The 17500-nt window shown below is 49.0% G+C and overlaps 2 protein-coding genes across 5 annotated transcripts in view; both read right to left on the minus strand.

Annotated features, from left to right (window-relative positions):
- The window catches only part of LOC125948598 (torso-like protein), a 16968-nt gene extending 4359 nt beyond the window's left edge, over positions 1–12609 (minus strand). Inside the window, exons 1-2 of one of the 4 annotated variants that reach the window (XM_049674827.1) lie at positions 12386–12609; positions 10231–10636 (exon numbers count right to left, since the gene is read on the minus strand). The gene's annotated coding sequence lies outside the window, so the exon portion shown is untranslated. Of the gene's footprint in view, positions 1–10230; positions 10637–11404; positions 11675–11715; positions 11968–12385 lie in introns of those variants that run through there. The other 3 variants (XM_049674824.1, XM_049674825.1, XM_049674826.1) reach the window with 3 other exon arrangements.
- Positions 12610–16399: 3790 nt separating this feature from the next.
- LOC125948609 (peroxisomal membrane protein PEX16) overlaps positions 16400–17500 on the minus strand; it is a 1808-nt gene continuing 707 nt past the window's right edge. Inside the window, exons 2-3 of the mRNA XM_049674854.1 lie at positions 17269–17500; positions 16400–17200 (exon numbers count right to left, since the gene is read on the minus strand). The exon at positions 17269–17500 is cut by the window's right edge and continues 21 nt beyond it. Coding sequence (XP_049530811.1) covers positions 16549–17200; positions 17269–17500 — 884 coding nt within the window. The 3' untranslated portion in view covers positions 16400–16548. The remainder of the gene's footprint in view (positions 17201–17268) is intronic.

Below are 17500 nucleotides of genomic sequence, written 5' to 3' on the forward strand. Positions count from 1 at the left end.
TTTCTTATATAAGAATCCGGGGACTAACGGGGCCTTAACACTGCAGCATCCCTCTGCTCGTGATGCATCAAACGGATCAGTTACACACGTCACGTGTTAGTACGTGACGGTGCTGGAAAGTAGAGCTTCACTTATAGAGACAGTCGACGCCGGATTCCTCTAATTGCAGTGATCGGTCCAAGGTCCTTGCGGATGACCCTGCCGAAACCTACGATCGGTCACGATCCCTTCAGGAAACGAAAGATGCTAGTGGGTCGACGATAGCTAATGACAACCTAGAGCTTTCAGCTGCTTTATGGCGCATACGGCTAGCCGGCGACCGGTAGTAGTGCGTGTGTGCCATGCTCTGTTAATCCCATTCCCCCTAAAAAAAACAGATCATCACGCTACCATGCGGTATCGTACACCATACCATCACACTGACATTGACCGATAGATGGCCACGGTGCAGCGAAGAGGTTAGAAGCATCGGTAAGAAAATTGGATAATTGAACCTCCGAAATTGCGGTCAAGTTTACGACCTTCGGCCTGTAGTCGCGGTCACTATCGAAAAGCGTCTTGCTTGCGCTAGGAAGTGACAGTTTGTAGGGGCCACACATGCATAGCCCCAAAATATCAGAACTGTGACAAATCCGAGAAGCATCTTCATTGGGCCTCTAGCCTCTGGCACAAACGTGTCCTTCCGGGCTCATTAGCTCGTTACTCTTCTCCATCAACTTCCTAGTGGCAAGCGAAAAATTTCATCCCCTAATGATCATCACCATGACCGAGCGCTAATGGTGATGGCTTTTCTGGGTGGAATAAAATATGAAACTCGCGGGTTAGGTTGCCAGTAGCCAAGGTTTTGTAGTAACCAAAGTATCACCCTGCATCTAGTATCACCCTGCAAAAAAGCAAAGTATCACCCTGCATCTATTACAGGAAATGGGGGGGGGGCGGGGGAGGCCCTTTCAATGTTTCAAGGGAAGGATCATTTCCGGCCATCGAAGCGTTCCGATAGTCAATCGACCAATAGCAATCTCACGGCTCAATTGATTCATTCAACTCAGTTCCTTGACGAGCGGTACGAGTACACACAATTGAAACCCAATCCCCTACCGTTTACCGTATCGTTTTCTTACTGCTTTCTGTGTGATGCACATTGTGTTACATGTGCCGCCGATTGCAGTGTGCTGCACGTGCTGGGAATGCATAGCGATGTGTGCTCGTGCATATATCGTGCAGAAGTGAATACGCGACAAAACCGTGGCGAGCAAATTGGTGAAAGGAAACTCGCTTTCGTTCGTAGCACTGACCAGTTAACCTACCTGAGGCGACACGATCCCCAACCCTCGTCAATAGGATACCCGTAATTGGGTCACACAACCGTAAGCGGAACAATCGGCGTTGTCGCATCGTATGGAAATTTGGGATTGAGGTGTACACGGCACCACCGGCAATGCGCAACCGATAGCCGACAGTAGGCAAACCAAGGGAGGGTGCTCGCCGTCGGTCGATCGATTCCCTTTGCCACTGGTGGTTACTCGATTTGGAAGGCACCCTCCAGCGGTTGCATAATCTATCAGGAGCGTCCAAACACTTTTGCTACAGATACTCATTCATTAGCTGCCGACGCCGCCGCCGTCCTCGTCATCGTTGCACTACGTGCAATGTTTTAGGACGGCACCATTACTAATGATGGGCGACGCGGTTCGGTAAGGTGCGGTGCGTTCGATGATGTGTGTATCTGCTGCTACCGCCGCACTGCAAAGCGTGAACATACGAGGGGGGGGGGGGGGGGGCAAACTGGGGGCCCACGATTAGTGATGGATCGATTACAGAAACAATTACTTAACGATTAGTTCCGCCATCGGTTGGGGCCCGACCGGCATCGAAAAAAGGGCATCACCGATTCATTAGCTTCTGGGCTTCGCAATGACGATCTTGGGATCTTGCGGTGGGAATGATCGGTTAAACAGAACTAATCAGGAGCAACACCATCTAGGCTAAGAGGTTTTCAAATGCTGAAACTGACGAAAATACCGGCGATACTCTGTTGCGGCGATAATGAGACCGAATTACGGCGCACTCAGCTCTTGTACTTGGATAAGGAAAACAGTAGGCATTGTAGAAACGTAGCATATCTGCCCAAAAAGCCATGTATAAAGATAACAATCGCAATAGGCATAGACTGGTGGTGATGTGTCCATAACAAGTATTTCGTAGTTCGTCTCGTAACGCACGTTGTGATTGCTTAACGACGAATCCTTTCTATAATCGCGTAAAATTCGTCGATGTCAGTGCATCATGCGATCATTCCGTACCTCCGGCCAAGAATGTAAGTAACTTTGAACTTTGGCCTTTAATCGCTCAACGAAAGAGTAGTCTACGAAGATTGGATTGTTATTGGATTTCCCCCCGTGCAGCAATCCAAACGCGAGAGCTGCGTCCAACTGCCAACTGCACGTAAGATCCGCCGGTCCGAAAGGGAACGTCAGAATCGAAAGATCGAAAGTGCACGACCTCCCCCCGTCGAAACCGAATGGCTTCGACATTCTATAACTATCTAAATGACTTTCAATTAGTCACAATTCCTGCTCCAGCTCACACCGGTCACTCGAACACACGGTTTTGGATTCGCTAGAGCGGGTGAGCGTGTGCACCAAATACACACTGATTGCCTCAATTGCGTCCGGTGCTTCCGCGATGGCATTCGGTACCGCAACCGCACGTACTGTACCCATCACCGTGGGAGCCTCTTCTTTCCCTGCTGGTGACCTGCTTAGAACCACGGACCATGAAGCGAAGCGAAGCACAAAATCCAGTGCCAACGCGTGCTTCCGAGATCGCGGTTCTATCGATTTCAATAACAAATTTTGCACGGCCTCCTTGGGCAGCGACCGCGAATTGCTCGACACCGCGCGCATAGACCTTGGCGGTTCGGTTTAGGATGAGTCGAAGCTAATGAGCGCTATTTATTCAGCTCACCTGAAATTGAAACGGCAAAACTCAAACAAACCGCCCCGCATTTCCTGTCTGGGGTAGCGTAGCGGATTGCGATGGTGCTTCTCGGGTGGTCCCTCGGGGGTGGGGGGATGGGATAGTAATGTTTAATGTGTTCGGTGGTTGCTCGATGGTTGCCCGCGAGTTCAATGTTGAACAAACCATCCACAGTGAACTTGGCAAAGGTCATCGCGGTGCTTCTTCTTCCTCTTTGCTCCAGGTAAACGCTGGTGGGTGGTGTGCATCGCGCGGGGAAACAATGTAATTCTCACGCCACTCACCTCGATTGCAATTATGACGCGATCTTGGCGCGGCGTGTTGTGGCCACGATATAGCCTCCCGATCAATGACAGGAAGCCGAATGGAATGAAATCAATGGAAATGGCGCCCTGGGACGCTACTCTGTTTATAGAACACGACAGCTTGACGCATATTGACCTTTTCTGGGATTGTTCTTTCTCGCAAGGTGATATGGTGTTCAGCTCAACGTGATACATGAAACACGTGCTGCACGATCGATTGAAATCGTTATACTCTACTCGGGAGATGTCTCGACAGGCTGCTGAGAGTCTTGATGGATTTCCGTAGAGGTTGCCTTTGGAAAATACCTTGAAGCCGGCACATGACGTCATTTTATTAAGCGACTGAATGTTTACAAAAACTGCAACCAGGTGCCATAAGGGCCAGAGAGACTTTTTTATTAAAACCTAACATCACCTTCGGCTCAAATACGTAAAGCTAGCGTAAATCCTCGAGGTAATGCAATTTTAATAGTTCAATAAACCATCGGCCAAGAATGTTACTTCCTACAAGACACACGCACCTGACCACCTGACGTCGTCTCCTCTGTACGATCGTGTTGAGATCATCCACGGTGATCATCGTTTGACGATTTGAAGAATGACTTGATGAACCGCTAATGACATTTAAAGACGCACCTTACGGGTTTCATGGTAATGTTCTCGCAACAAGAGTACGTCAGCAGAAAGCATAATTCTCTCAAGTGCGGTCAATACCGGACGAACTAAGAACAAACCGAACAGCCTTAACACGTAAGATGCTGTCACGCAAGGTTATCACAAAAACAGTAGATGGGATGTGAAGTGGAAAAAACACTGAGCAAGACGGGCGCTCAGCGAGTCTCAGAGAGCATCCGGTAAAAGTACAGCCTTCCAGTTAACCAGTTCCTCGTGAAGGTTGCACGCTGGAGGTCATAATGAGTTAAATCGGTGCGTGGCAACTCCGCGATCCATAACCACTGGAAGAGAGCCCCCGCTACCACCACCGCTTTCAGTTTCATTGCCGTAACCGATGTTGCCTCATGGCAGCATTCGACTCGCACTCTTCTCTTCATTCTTTCTTTCCCCCACAGTTATCCATTTGTTTCGCTCTTCGCATGAATATCCGTTTCGATACTTCACCCTTTTTCCGTTTTCGCTTCACTAATACGGACTCATTGCATTGCATGGGCACGGCATGTTGAGGATCGACCCAAGATCAGGGTTCTTGTTGGTTCAAGGAGACCGGAGTTCCCTGAACTTTCCATCGAGATTATTATCTCCGTCATCATCTCCATCATCATCATCATCATTACCTTTACAGCCAGTAACTATTGACCAGTAGTAAAACACTACCAGCAGTTGGATTGACCATAACACTGCTTTGGGATCCCGCTGAGATCCTTTGCGATCCGGGCACCAGCATTTGATTCCAAGGACGCTACGCACAGCATAACCCTGGGACGATCTTGTGCTTCCTATGATTTGCTAACGATAGTAGCGTATCAAGATCTGCTCTCTGAATCTATGATTTAGAGTTGATTGAAACAATAGAGTATCTCACGCCATCATTACGATCTGATACGATACTGATTCTAAATGCTAGACGCTGCCGTTGATTCACAGATCCGATACTAGAACATCACGTAACCTAGTCATAGTGAAGGCCTTTTCACTCAGGTATTTTAATTGCATCGATGCATTGTACTTATTTTCGTCAATACTACTTTACAAAACATATTTTACCATCACATAAAACAATATTCCAAATATGGAGCTTTTTGAGATGAGTCGAGAAATGTTCGCTTCAGCGCCCCAGAAAAACCAAACAGCGCCTGTCTGTTGTAGCATAAATAACCTTCCTAATTTCACAAACCCAAAAGATTTCTCCCTCGAACGTGAACCACACCCCGGCGGACACAGGGCCCGGAGGAGGGGAGGAGGGCCTAGGTGTCTCTAGGCGAACGTCGTCGGATGTCGGACGAGCCATCCAAATCCAATAGGCTAAATTCGGCCTTTCCAAGGCCATCCAGCCTAAATCAAATAAGTTACTTCAATGCGCGTGTCTAAAATAAGCTTCATTAACGCGCAAGGTTATTGGGCCGCCGCTTGATTGATCGATGGATGGACATTTTTAACCACACATTCACTAATTTTACCCAGACCGGTTTGCCTGGCGCGATGCACCGAAATCTGCGCTACATACCGGAGAAAGAAGAATAGGCTGGATCGTTGACATTTTATGGAACGAAGTGTTCGAAGTGACTTTAGCAACAATAAGCATAACTGTATCTAATCTTTGGAGGAAGGAATAGGCGACAGAGTAAATCTTTTCATTGAAAACAATTCAGCTCGATTGTTAATTTTCAAGATCACTCTAGTTGTATGTTAAATTCTACTGTTGGTGGCGATCGTGCATTAGGTTAATATTGATCCAGGCCACACAATCGAATAAATGATTAGTGCAACATCCTAATTCAACTATTGGTGACCGCTGGGCACAGTCCCCCCCACTTAACTCATGTATCACAAAGCATAAATTGTCCAATTCACACCGATGAATTCATGCAACCTACCCCCTGCCCTGGCCACGAACAGGTATGCTTTCCATTTGTGTCGATTGAGCTTCACTCACGCGATCATTGTTGGAAACGTTCTCGCCTCTACACCTCACTGCGGTGACCACGGTAGACATGAAAAAACAATAGATACACCGGTTGTGTTGCTGCTCTGTTGTTGTTGTGTGACCTAGCACCGAACGGCGCGCGAATAGCACACCGCAACATCGCATCGGTGCTTGGCCTTGCATCAGATGGTCACAGAAACCATTGACAATCGTGGCGCTGGCGAGCTGCGTGGGGAGAGATGCACCTTCCCGCGCCTCCGTTCAATGGATTGCCTCGAGCCCTGGTTGGGAGGAGGGCGAGGGGGGGTGGTTAGGGTGTGCTGATCCGCTTAGCACTTCGCAGTACGCCGGCCGTCCACCTGAGCCACAGCAGAGTGTAGCGCACTAATACCTAACCATCACCTCCCCCTCCAACCGACGGTTGACATCTCGGCCGCCTCTGGTGCGTGCTGTGCCTGTGTGGTCTGAAAAAGTCACTGTCAAGGTAAACGAGGTCGATCCGGGTAAGGGCCAATCTAACGGTGTTGCGACGGTGTAATGGCCACCAAGCGTTCGTTACGCAATGTTTAGCACACACTAGCATCGACGCTCGTTCGTGGGTTTTATGGTATCTTGCGGATCAACCCATCCTACAATCGGAGCGAATAATTTAATTCTATCCCTCCTTCCGAAACAACACAACGGATGAAAGGAAAAACATAAAACTTCTCCTCTCTCCTAGCACCTGGTGACATTGACCGCTTAGTGTTTGGACATCGGAAATACAGCCAGCCAGCCAGCCAGCCCCGAAGAACGATAAGCGATCGGCTGGAAACATATCTATCGGTCATGGCATGGGCACGGAGTAAATGTATTCCGCTTTTATGGTCCACCTTCGGAGGGGGCCAGTTCGATGGCACCAGCCAGTAGTTCACCTTGGATTGGCTTATCTGGTGCGTTCGTTTCGTAGGACCGCCCGGATGAGGATCAAGCGACCGTCGGCGGCGGCGGCGGCGGCGCTCCGCCAAGCCAAGGATCGGCTAATGTTCCTTTGGCTCATCTCCATCCCATCCGAGACCACATGCCGCCAGCCGTACGTCAGACGCTAGTATGCTAATGCCCGACGAAGGTTGCGCAGACACAGCGATGCGGTTGCGAAGGGGGAGGTGTCTTCAACCGATTTTAAGCACCAACTGCTAAGCGACACCGTTTCGTAGCTTATCGAACCACTTGCATAGCAGATGCTGCTGCTAGCCAGGCCAGGCCAGGCTCTCAACGAACCGCAGCGTGGCCATGATCAGCGATGGAACCAATACCCGCGGAGCTGTTTGGTTTAGCAACTTCTCAAACCAAAAATAAATCATTAAGCTTTGACCGGTTTCGTTCGATTGGGTTTGGGCTCGACACGCCGATAGATGTCTCCTGCTCTAACCAGAACCGACGATCGTTTCGTCGTCTTTTATCGTTATTGATGGACTCGGTAGCAGTCTTTATTAACTCGATATTTTGACACGAAATGGGAAGTTGCTTTCAAATGACCAATGTTAATGAGAAGACAAAACTAACATAAACTAACGAATACATTATTCTGCAGACATACGACTTTTACATACATTTTTTCTTGTTCTTATATACGAGGGTGAATAAAAATATAAACGAGATTTTTCGTCCTACGGTCACAAAAATGAAGATAAAACATTTTCGCATTTTTAGTTGGCTGGGTTGGTTTGTTAGGAATATGACAAGCGCCCTGGATCGTCTCCTTGACATTCTCAGTGCCCACAGTAATAATTTTGCTGCATGTGGTACCTTCGTCATTTGCGCAACATATTATAATCAAGTTTCTCGCCGTAGAAGCCCAAGCCTAAGAGCGTACAACATTAGATCCTTTAGAAGGCTTATTGAAAATGACAGATATCGTATCACTACAGGACATTTAATGCGACCGATTCTTGTAATGTTTAAAGTGAGCTTTCTACGAGAAACATATTAAAAAGCAGCCTATCCGCTGGGAAAATGTGTTTCGGAATCAGGAGATTATGTAGAACATTTAAAAAATACGTTAAATGAGTTTGAACTAAAACTAAATTTACTAAAAATAAAGTCTCGTTTATATTTGATTCACCCTTGTATCTGCCAACTGTTGGTATCTGTATGCTAAAGCAAGTAGCTTCCGTTTCACCGGATTGTTGCTCAATAATAATCCACTTTTTTTTATACAAAAAGAATGTAGCCTCTTATCAACGAGTGTCCCTAGACTAACGCAATGTCATCTTTAAACCGATCACTTGTTCCATATGACTGTTGCTTCATCGCGGTAAAACAATGCTGGAGTGCAAACATAAGTACCCCTTCGACTTCCACCTTCGTGCCCGCATCGTAATGTGAATTGTTTCATATCGAGGAAATACCGATGGACAACCGTGGCCCTATCGCTTTTGTACCACGTGCACCGTAATCGGTAGCCTCCAACAGACCCTCACCCCAGGTGTAGTCAGCCCAGGCAATCGACACGAAGAATGGGGTCCCTCATCAGTCGTCCCGTACTCGACTCCTTCGACACGTTCTTATGAGCAACCGACGGGCGATTCGATAATCTGCCGTCCAACGCTTCGTAAACAGGGTTAACGGGGAGGGTAGGTCGGAAAGGGGTAGGAACTATCGCCTTACGCACTCTCCACTCGCCAGGCCAGGCCAGGCCAGGCGATACTTCGCACGCATCACGTTATGTGAGCACTTGCAGGGTCTGAAGATGATGCACCTCACGCTGGACAGGCCACTACGAGTGTTGGTGAAGCTTCGTGCGGCACCTCTCTTGAGTTGTGCGCCCAGTCCGTCTCAGTACATGCGGATTTACATGCGGACAGTAGCGGACTGCTGTTGGGAGGAAAAATTGGTAAAACGTGTTCGCCAACATGACACACGCTGGCTGGCAGAGGAGTGGGCCACGATTATATCATCGACATGTCCGGCAAACTACCGGCTGCTACCGGCGATGCGGTATGATGGGAAGATAAGAACCTTCTTCATGCAGCTTCATGCCCGTTCTGTATAATAGCGTCTCCCCTCCCTGGGCCGCCGGTACCACTATCCGGTTCTAAGCAATTTAAATTTATTTGATTTCGCCCGGTGGTACAATGGTTGGTAAACAATGGTACGAAGTTCCATTGCATATTTATTCGGATAGTATCGTGGACACTGTTACGCGCGGTTTGTTCACCCCATTCACCGAATCGCCCGTGGGTGATTTCCGGATGGAGGAAGATCATGATCTTTCAGGTGTAAGAAAACAACAAAATCCGAATCCGGTAAAAACACTCCCGTCATCGTGATGAATTATCGAATTGGAATCGAAAAATACTGGACGTGCTTTAAATTGACCGCCAGAAACTGCGGAGGCAAAGAATGACCAAGAACCGTGATGGATTTCGTCGATTTGCTGGCTCGATCGAGTGGCAAACAATTTGCTCGCCGTGTGGTTGAAGCGTCTTAGCAGGGGCCTCAATCAAGCAACGAGCCTCGATGACTTTAGCTAAGCCATTTCCTGGTAGAAGATCACGTTGAAAATCATTCCGTTTTCATCGGTAAACCACGATACAAGCGAGCTTTAATACTGTCTAATCGCAGCAGTACTCACTCGCGTCTGCTTGGCGCCTCCAATCCGCCCCATTCGTAACTAATCACCGAGTAAATAACGTTTGAAGAAGCTTCAAGCATGTTGTTTCGCAACTCTTGATTACTGTTGATCGTGAGTCTTATCATGTCGTTTCGAGTGGAAGGCCATCGAGACACGTAGCATTAATTTCCGGTTTACCGGGGACCAGCGACGTGTTGCATAACTGGACGTCAAGCTTGTAGCCAGGTGACGGTCCATCCGTTCCAAGTTTAGAACAGGGTTCCAGATGAAGTCGGATTTCCCATTTGTCCCAAACCCCTACCACTAAAAAGGCAAAACAAACGCTCGATCTCACCAGAAGTCGCAACCACTCGAGAACAGAAGAAACATCGTTCTTATAGCCATCCATCTTGTGGTTTAGTACGAACCCGCGCACCCCCAAATTAGGTCATCGACCTTTTACTGTCGGGATTTTCGAGGGCCAAATTCGTGCCGCGGCGATCGTTTGTAGTATTTTTAGAAGTTTATGACAACGGACTCTAGTGCTGCGCAAACGAAGAGCTCCAAAGAGCTGCTGTTCCGCTCGCTTCTTGGCTACGGTTTCCGTGCTTGTCGTCACCGCGGGTCGTAGATTTTGTGATCCAAAACACACCGCGAACCAGGCTGACCTTTTCCGCTATCCACCGGCTACAGCCATTAGGACGAGTGGATGATGGTCCCCGTTCCCTCGACTGTAACATTTTACTTACCGTAGCACGAATGATGACGACAGACTTTAGGCTCAGTATGGCCTCAGTACGTCCGAGGCAGTTTGCTGAAATAATTGGTCTGCTTCTGGCGTCGGCGGTGGATGTGGTGTGGTGGTTACCGTGATGATAAATCCCTTTTTGGAGGACGCGATGAGCATAAAACACTAACACTAAGCACCCTTCCTCCAGCACCGTGCTAGTTTCTTTGGGGTGGACTGGAAGGTGCAAAGGATCACGATGGATCAACTGTGCACCGTCACCGTAGTAGAGTAGTAGAGTAGGTCGCCAGCTGCTCCTATCACAGCATCGCCGCTCCTGTTGGTACTCCCTCCGCGCAAACACCGTCGCACACGATCGTCGGTGAGTGTTTTGTTATATTAACTTTCATGCACGAACATCGTGAACACTGTCGAGTGAAGAAATTTATCCAGTTACACACATGTGTGACAATGATCTCTTTTTTATATATTATTTTTTTGATTGCCTCAATTGTGGCTCTTGTTGTGATTGTATTTGCAAGTCAGCCACAACGTTAGCAGAGAACTGTTTACGAATTGCGTTTTAGATAAAGTAGTGAGCAAAAGGAGGACGCAAATAGATGCATCTTCAAACACGCGCTGCGACCGGCCTTACCGGTGGATGTGTCACTTGCGAAAGGTTCAAGTTGACTCTACCCTAGGCAGCAGCGACTAATAAACGGCTAGAGCCCGGGTGGTTGTACGGCGATTAGCTGCAACAACTTACACGTTGCCATTTAGCTCGCTACCCGGTTTTATTGCCATCCTGTGGCCTGAAACACAGGATTTAAATAGCGGCAACAGCGAGAAGCGGCGATCCTAAATTTTTATGCCGCCAGTGTGAACGTGGCCCATGTGTGCGTCACATTTAAAATATTTAGTTTTGATTAGTCGCTCGCGTTTTGCCTTTTTTTTTTGTTGTTGCTCCCCTATTTTAGATAAGTGGACATTCGGCGCATGGCGCAACGCAATAGCACAGCCACAAAACCACCGGGGGCCCGGTCACTGTCGCGCTCGGTTCCGCACTACGCGCCGGGCTGGTCACCATTATCTGCGTGAATGTTTGGAAGCTGTACGGATTTTTTGGAGGACGCGTTTTTCGATTCAATTTTTTTGTTTTCGGGTGTTTAATACGTTACGATACGTTGACGATAAACCTGTTTAGGCAGTATCTGTGCCGTCAGACTGAGTAACAAATGCGATACACGACGACGACGACGGTACACAGCACTTGGTTATCCTCTCGGTGACGATGCAGAAAGCACATCTTTAACTCTAACTTTGCCGCGCACATTGGAACATGCCGATCGTCACAGAAAACGCCCACCACGTGTTATCGGAGATGCATCGTGGTGTTCGGTTTCACTGTGGTACGGGGAACAGCAACAGCATCGTCCTCCTTTCCGTACAGCACAACACACAGCACCAAAAAAAAGGAACCGTTTATCTGTGTGTTTATCGCATCGACCTCCTGGGACCGCAGCTCCGATACCTTGGGCACCGATCCTCGGGCGTACAATACTCGCACTCGTACTCGCTACGTTCTCGTGATGCGTAAGCACCACCGATCACCCCGGGAGCTACCGATCCGCACAAGAGCAAAGAGCGTACTGGCAGGCTGGCTGGCTGGTTAACTGGTTGGTTGGTTGGTTGAGCCGAGAACGGGTTCTCTCGGTTCGGTGGCCGCCACGCGATGGATCGAGCCGCAAAACCTCTCTACCGGCGGCGCCCGCGCTACACACATCAGCGAAAGCGAAACCCCTCTCGCCTCGTATAACACTGAAGCCCCCCCCCGTGACGGTTCTCCCTTGGACCATCAAACTAGGGGCGTCGTTCTTAGTTCTCGATTCTCTCGGCGGCTCACTGCTGCAATGGCGCCAATGCGTGATCGCGCACACACTGACGCGCGAGTGTGTACAAAGGGGGGCCGCTAATCCATTCACACCACAATTCACTACTCCGATGACGACGATGACGACGGTGGGTGCTTTACTGATGGTCTTCCGAGGCAATGGAAACCCAGTTGCATGAGAAGAATCACTTTTGCCACTTCCACTAAATCCGCCAACTCACACACACACACAGTGCACCTTCTAATCAAACGCTCTTTGGATTACCTTTCTTGGAAGATCACTTACACTGTCCCACATACTAAGAACACAACGGTTTGATAGCTCGGTAGCAGCAGCAAATGGTGCATATTATTAGCATCGATCGCAGCATCGATTTGACGCAATAGCCCCAAAATTTGCCACCGAACCCGCACACTATGGTTCACGATCGTTTGGATGGTCCGCTGCTAGGAGCAGAGTCCACTACTAACTACTACTGCGCCCCACCGGTACCACGATGTTGCTCGACGCACTGCACTTTGTCGACTAGGCCGGGCTGTCTTTTGCGGTCGCTCAAGAGCCGCCACCGCCGCTACCACCGTACACGATCGTCGATCGTCGTCGTCGTCGTCGTCGGCACGGTGTGCTGGAACCACGAGCCCGAACCACGCCGCCGTTGAAGGACGTTTTGCTGGTGCTGGTGCTGGTGATGGTGCCAGTTGCGGCACCAGCGACCCACGAACGACGATCGACGAGCCAAACAACCAAACGAAATGAAATGCCGTTTAGACAACTATGAAGACAACAAACGACGATCCGTGCTATGCTGCTTCTCTTCGGCTGCAGCGTCGCACCAACAGCCACAGCTGTTTGCTGGTCAATCAGGATCTTTGCTCGGGCTTCGTTCCATGCGGGTGCTTAACCTTGGACAGGGCGATCTCACATGTGCGTACCCTTATCGGCGCGGTACTGGGGCATTCTTGGTAACAGGGCAGCCCCACCGAACCCTTGCCAAAATGGGAGTCCCGGGTTGGGAGGGTTCGGTTGGTATTGGAATCTAATTATAGTTCTCTGGATTTCAATTTGAAAAAATGAAAAATCATTACCCATTGACTTGACCGCAGCAAAATGCACTAGCGAGTGCATTATGCAATCATTTGCAATTGGACCTGTGTAAGTAAGCTGTTTGTGCTTTGAAAGATCACGCCGGGAGGGGGGGTAGTGGTGTAGGTTGGCCCGGTGCTGGCAGGCTGTGATTGATGTAGGAAATTTGAAACGACACACCCACCCCGAATGTGGTGCAAAATCAGCCCTCCACGATGCCGGGGTCTCTATCCGTGTCGGTGGTCAGTTAGATACACAACAATAAAAAACCAACGCTGCACTACCGATCGGTGAAACTGTCGTGTACACTAGCACCTCGTCGACGTCGTCGTTTTGATCACATTAATGTGTGCTCTCCGTGGTCTCCGTGGTCACCGTGGTAGAATGGTTATGCTTAAGATTTGTGTTTTTATGCTTCCTTCTTCTACCTGGTTAAACCATGAAACTGGCTCAATTCCGCGGAGATACTACTACTTTTTTTTACATTGGAGCATGCTTTTTGGTTTTTGGTTAAGTGTTGAGTTAGTCCCGAAGTGACCTCGAGTTTCAGCGACCTTCCGCTGAACCTGTTCGAGCAGCTGCCGGATTCCGTCTCACACTTCCTATTTCGGCGATCTTGCAATCTAACCTTTTAGTCCACCGACTTCCTGTATCTAATAAAAGGAAGCAGTAGCAACCCGATCGTCTCCTGCAGGGATCAACAACCTACCAGTGGCAAAGATTATCCAGCCGTAATGACGTAATTACATTGAAGCGTGGGCTCCGGCCACTCTCGGATCCAGCTACCGAGCCCGATACCGTTCACTGTTTTGGGAACCGTTCGAGACAAGGCCCACTTTAGTAAAGGGCGCGTACTAACCAACGATTTACGAAAGTAGTGCCAAGGTAGGAGCGCCGATGGCAATCGTGGGTGCCGCGACGATCACCCTCTGCAAGATCAGCGTGGTACCCGAGGAGTACCAGGCGTAGACGGACCCAGGTGTTGGAGCGGACCAGTGGTTAAAGCACGACCAGCCGTCTACAACCAGGCTCACAGCAAGGTTGCCTATTTACTCGTTTTTTTTTTTTTTTGCGGAACGAACGGCCATTCACTCTGTTACTTTCAGTCCGATACGCAAACTCTTCTGGCGAGAAACGTTGGACGGTTGGCCAGAGGAAAGCAAAAACCTGGGTCACCCGCGAATAAAGCAATGCTGCAAGAAAGCGTCGGAAAGAAAATGGATCGAACTGGCCCGCTCCGAGATCCTCAGTAGTGCCTCTGATGCGTGTGGCATGGCGAGAAATCTGATCTGTCGATTCCTTCAAGAGCAGACGGGAGAAAGGGGGCCGCATGCGAGTGGTAACCGTTGGGGCCCAAGGTCCATCGTTTGCAGAATGTCGTTTGTCGGCTGGAGGACAGGTTTATGGATTGTTTTCGGTTTGTGCAGGATTGTTGTTGGAAAGGGGTGGTACGGATTGATCTTGGAGCAATGGGGTGTGATCGTCAGCAGTGGGGTGTAGCTATGTGCGCTCGCTATGCTTAAGTGAGCTGGTTTATACCGAGTTTCTGCAACATATTTATTGTTGTGCTAGGAGCTACTAATGCAATGCATCGTTAATCAAAATGAAACACTCTAGCTTTTCCTCACACGCAGATGGTCCTCGTAGCGGGAAATTAGTTTATGTTTTTCTCTCCATTGTCCTTCGCTGTATGATGCAGGCGAAAGAGGAACATATCAGCGAGGAGGAAACGTAAAACTAAGCGACTGATTTATTGGGAAGAGTCCTACAAACATTAATATTCGATTCTTGCTTGAAAAATTAAGCAAAATAAAAAGGGCACTTGCTATGGTTGCTTGATTTGGTGACCATGACTGCATTTGCCAACGACAACTGCATTCTGTCCTGGAAACAACTATCCAAAATTGCAAAAAACGTGCTAAAACAGGGAAAGTTGGCAAAGCTGGAAAACAAACCTGAAAACGTTGCATGTTGGTCACCGGAAAACTCCTGCTTTTCCTTCTACCAAGACATTCACAAGAAGTATTGCCCTTCAAACATGCAACCCGTCCCGAGGGGCTATATTTCTGCAATCAGCTGGTGGCTCCACGGTTAGCATGAAAAATCTGCGATATAATATGACCGCGGCACGACGCGGGGCCCCGGATGAACTGATTCTGAGCCTTTTTACGCTTGATGCGATTGACGCGAATTAGTATGGACGAAACTTGAAACCAACGCCGGTCTGTTTGCACAAAATGCGTGAATAATTCTGGCGCTACAGCGCGACAATTGAAGGTTGCCAGCGAGATCATTGGCCTGTTCGATTGATCGAAGTCGATCGTGCCTAGATATTGGTAAACCCTTTGTAACGGTTCGATTTGGTGCGCCAGATACACAATTCCTGCGGGTTGGTGCAACTGACGACGGTTTCGCTCACTCGCGGTTGACCACACCAGGCACGGGCCAAGTAGGTCACAGGGAAGTGCAATGCAATCGGCCACCAGCTCGCACTAGCCGTTGGCCATAACGGTGTCTCTTCATCCTTCGCAGGCAAGAAACACATAAACGGTTGCAGCGGCGCAAGCCACAAATGTCGCTTTCATTCAAACGTTCCAGTAGCGCGCTAGGAAATGCACAATTCCTCAATAAACACGGTGAAGAGCGGTGAGCGGTGGAGGATTGGCTGATAAAAGTGCAACGGTCAGGCTAAACGTGTTTGCACAAAACAACGCACCTGCATTGCAACAACACGATGATGTCCCCAATGATTGTGCAAACACAAACGAAAGTGCGGAAGGTAGCGTAGCGTAGCCGGCATACGCTTAATGTGTGCGGCTGGAGTGAATTCTTGAAGTGGAATTTAAGCTGCTTTGTTGTAGATCACATTGGACCCCTCTCTAGGCGGTCTACGTTCGCCCATACCGTAGCCAACATAATTGATTCAATCAATGATAACTGGATTATGATGACCAATCTACTGTGACACTAATCGGCATGGTAGTGAATCACACGATGATGCTCCTTCCTGTGCATCCGTTATGATTGCTCAATTTCCTTATTCTGTTTCCTGTGGTAAGAGTCGCATAATGCCCGAAGATCTTCTGAACCGATGACCATGGATGCCAGGAGTTCTGTTGCATCATGCGGTATGAATTGGGTTGAATTAGCTGCAATCATCGAGACGTTTGGCTTCGCATGGCTAGCGCATCAGGTCACGTCGGTTGCCCCCGAATCTCAATTGGTAAACAACGTTTATTATTCAATAGAAGCATAATGTCCCCGTAGCAATCCCTCGAAGGCTCCCACTGCACTAACCGATAACAAGCAATCACGTTATGTCCGTACACCATCTTACAGCTATATTGCCGCACCGAGCGGCATCCCTATGAGGACCACATGTAGAAGTAGGTCTCCTGCCAGTGCGGAATGTACGAGAGTATTAACCGTGCGATGCTGCCGGTCAGCGGTACATTGTTGCCGATACCGTTGAGCAGGCAAGCGATCTTGTCATGTGTGTAACGATCGTAGAATGGTGATCGCATCAAGTATAGTAGCAGCGACACACACCTTCGCGAAAGCTCAACACGCTGTTCCTTCGACAGAGCCTGCCGGTTGTTGTAGTACTTGCGCAGACTGATACCGTCCAGTGCCAGTGCCACAAGGTATGCTTTCCAGCTCTTCGTCCCGTACCGATGCATACAGCCGAGGTGAATGAGCGGTTTCAGAATGTACACCAGTTCCGCGGACATGAGCTGCTTGCCACCGTACTGTGTACCGAGGATCGGACTGATCTCGTTTGCGCTCAGAGGTGGTTTCCAGGAGCGCGACGCTAGCGAAGGAGAACATTCGACCTTTCGCATCACGCGACCGGATCGTTTCAGAACGATGGCTCCGTTCCTAAGATTGGCGTTGAAAGATTCATTGCCAGCGGAAGATTGTTGCGATACCGTTTTTCGATTTAGAGCCGGAATCGGTGGATTCGTCACAATCTTGGTACTGGAATAGCAGCTGGTTAGCACTAGTCGTCCTAAGCACCTGTTGAAGATAAGATAACGATCATCAGCAATACTGTTCGTTGTGCAGGAATTGTCGAGAGCACTTACTTTATCAACTGGATAACACAGATGATAAACCATTTTCCCTTGGTACCCCAGATCTTGTGTGCCGATAGCTCGATAAAAACCTCGCAGTATTCGAGCGTTGTGAGCAACACTTTGATGCGACGTTCGATTGGTTCCTGCGAATCGTCGGCCACTGTCCGGTGGGCCCGCTCGATGATTCGATCGTTGGCGAATACCAGTAAATTCGATAGCGAGTAGACCAGCTCCGAGACGG

This window comes from Anopheles darlingi, chromosome 2 (genome assembly GCF_943734745.1).
Source record: "Anopheles darlingi chromosome 2, idAnoDarlMG_H_01, whole genome shotgun sequence".
Lineage (NCBI taxonomy): Eukaryota > Metazoa > Arthropoda > Insecta > Diptera > Culicidae > Anopheles > Anopheles darlingi.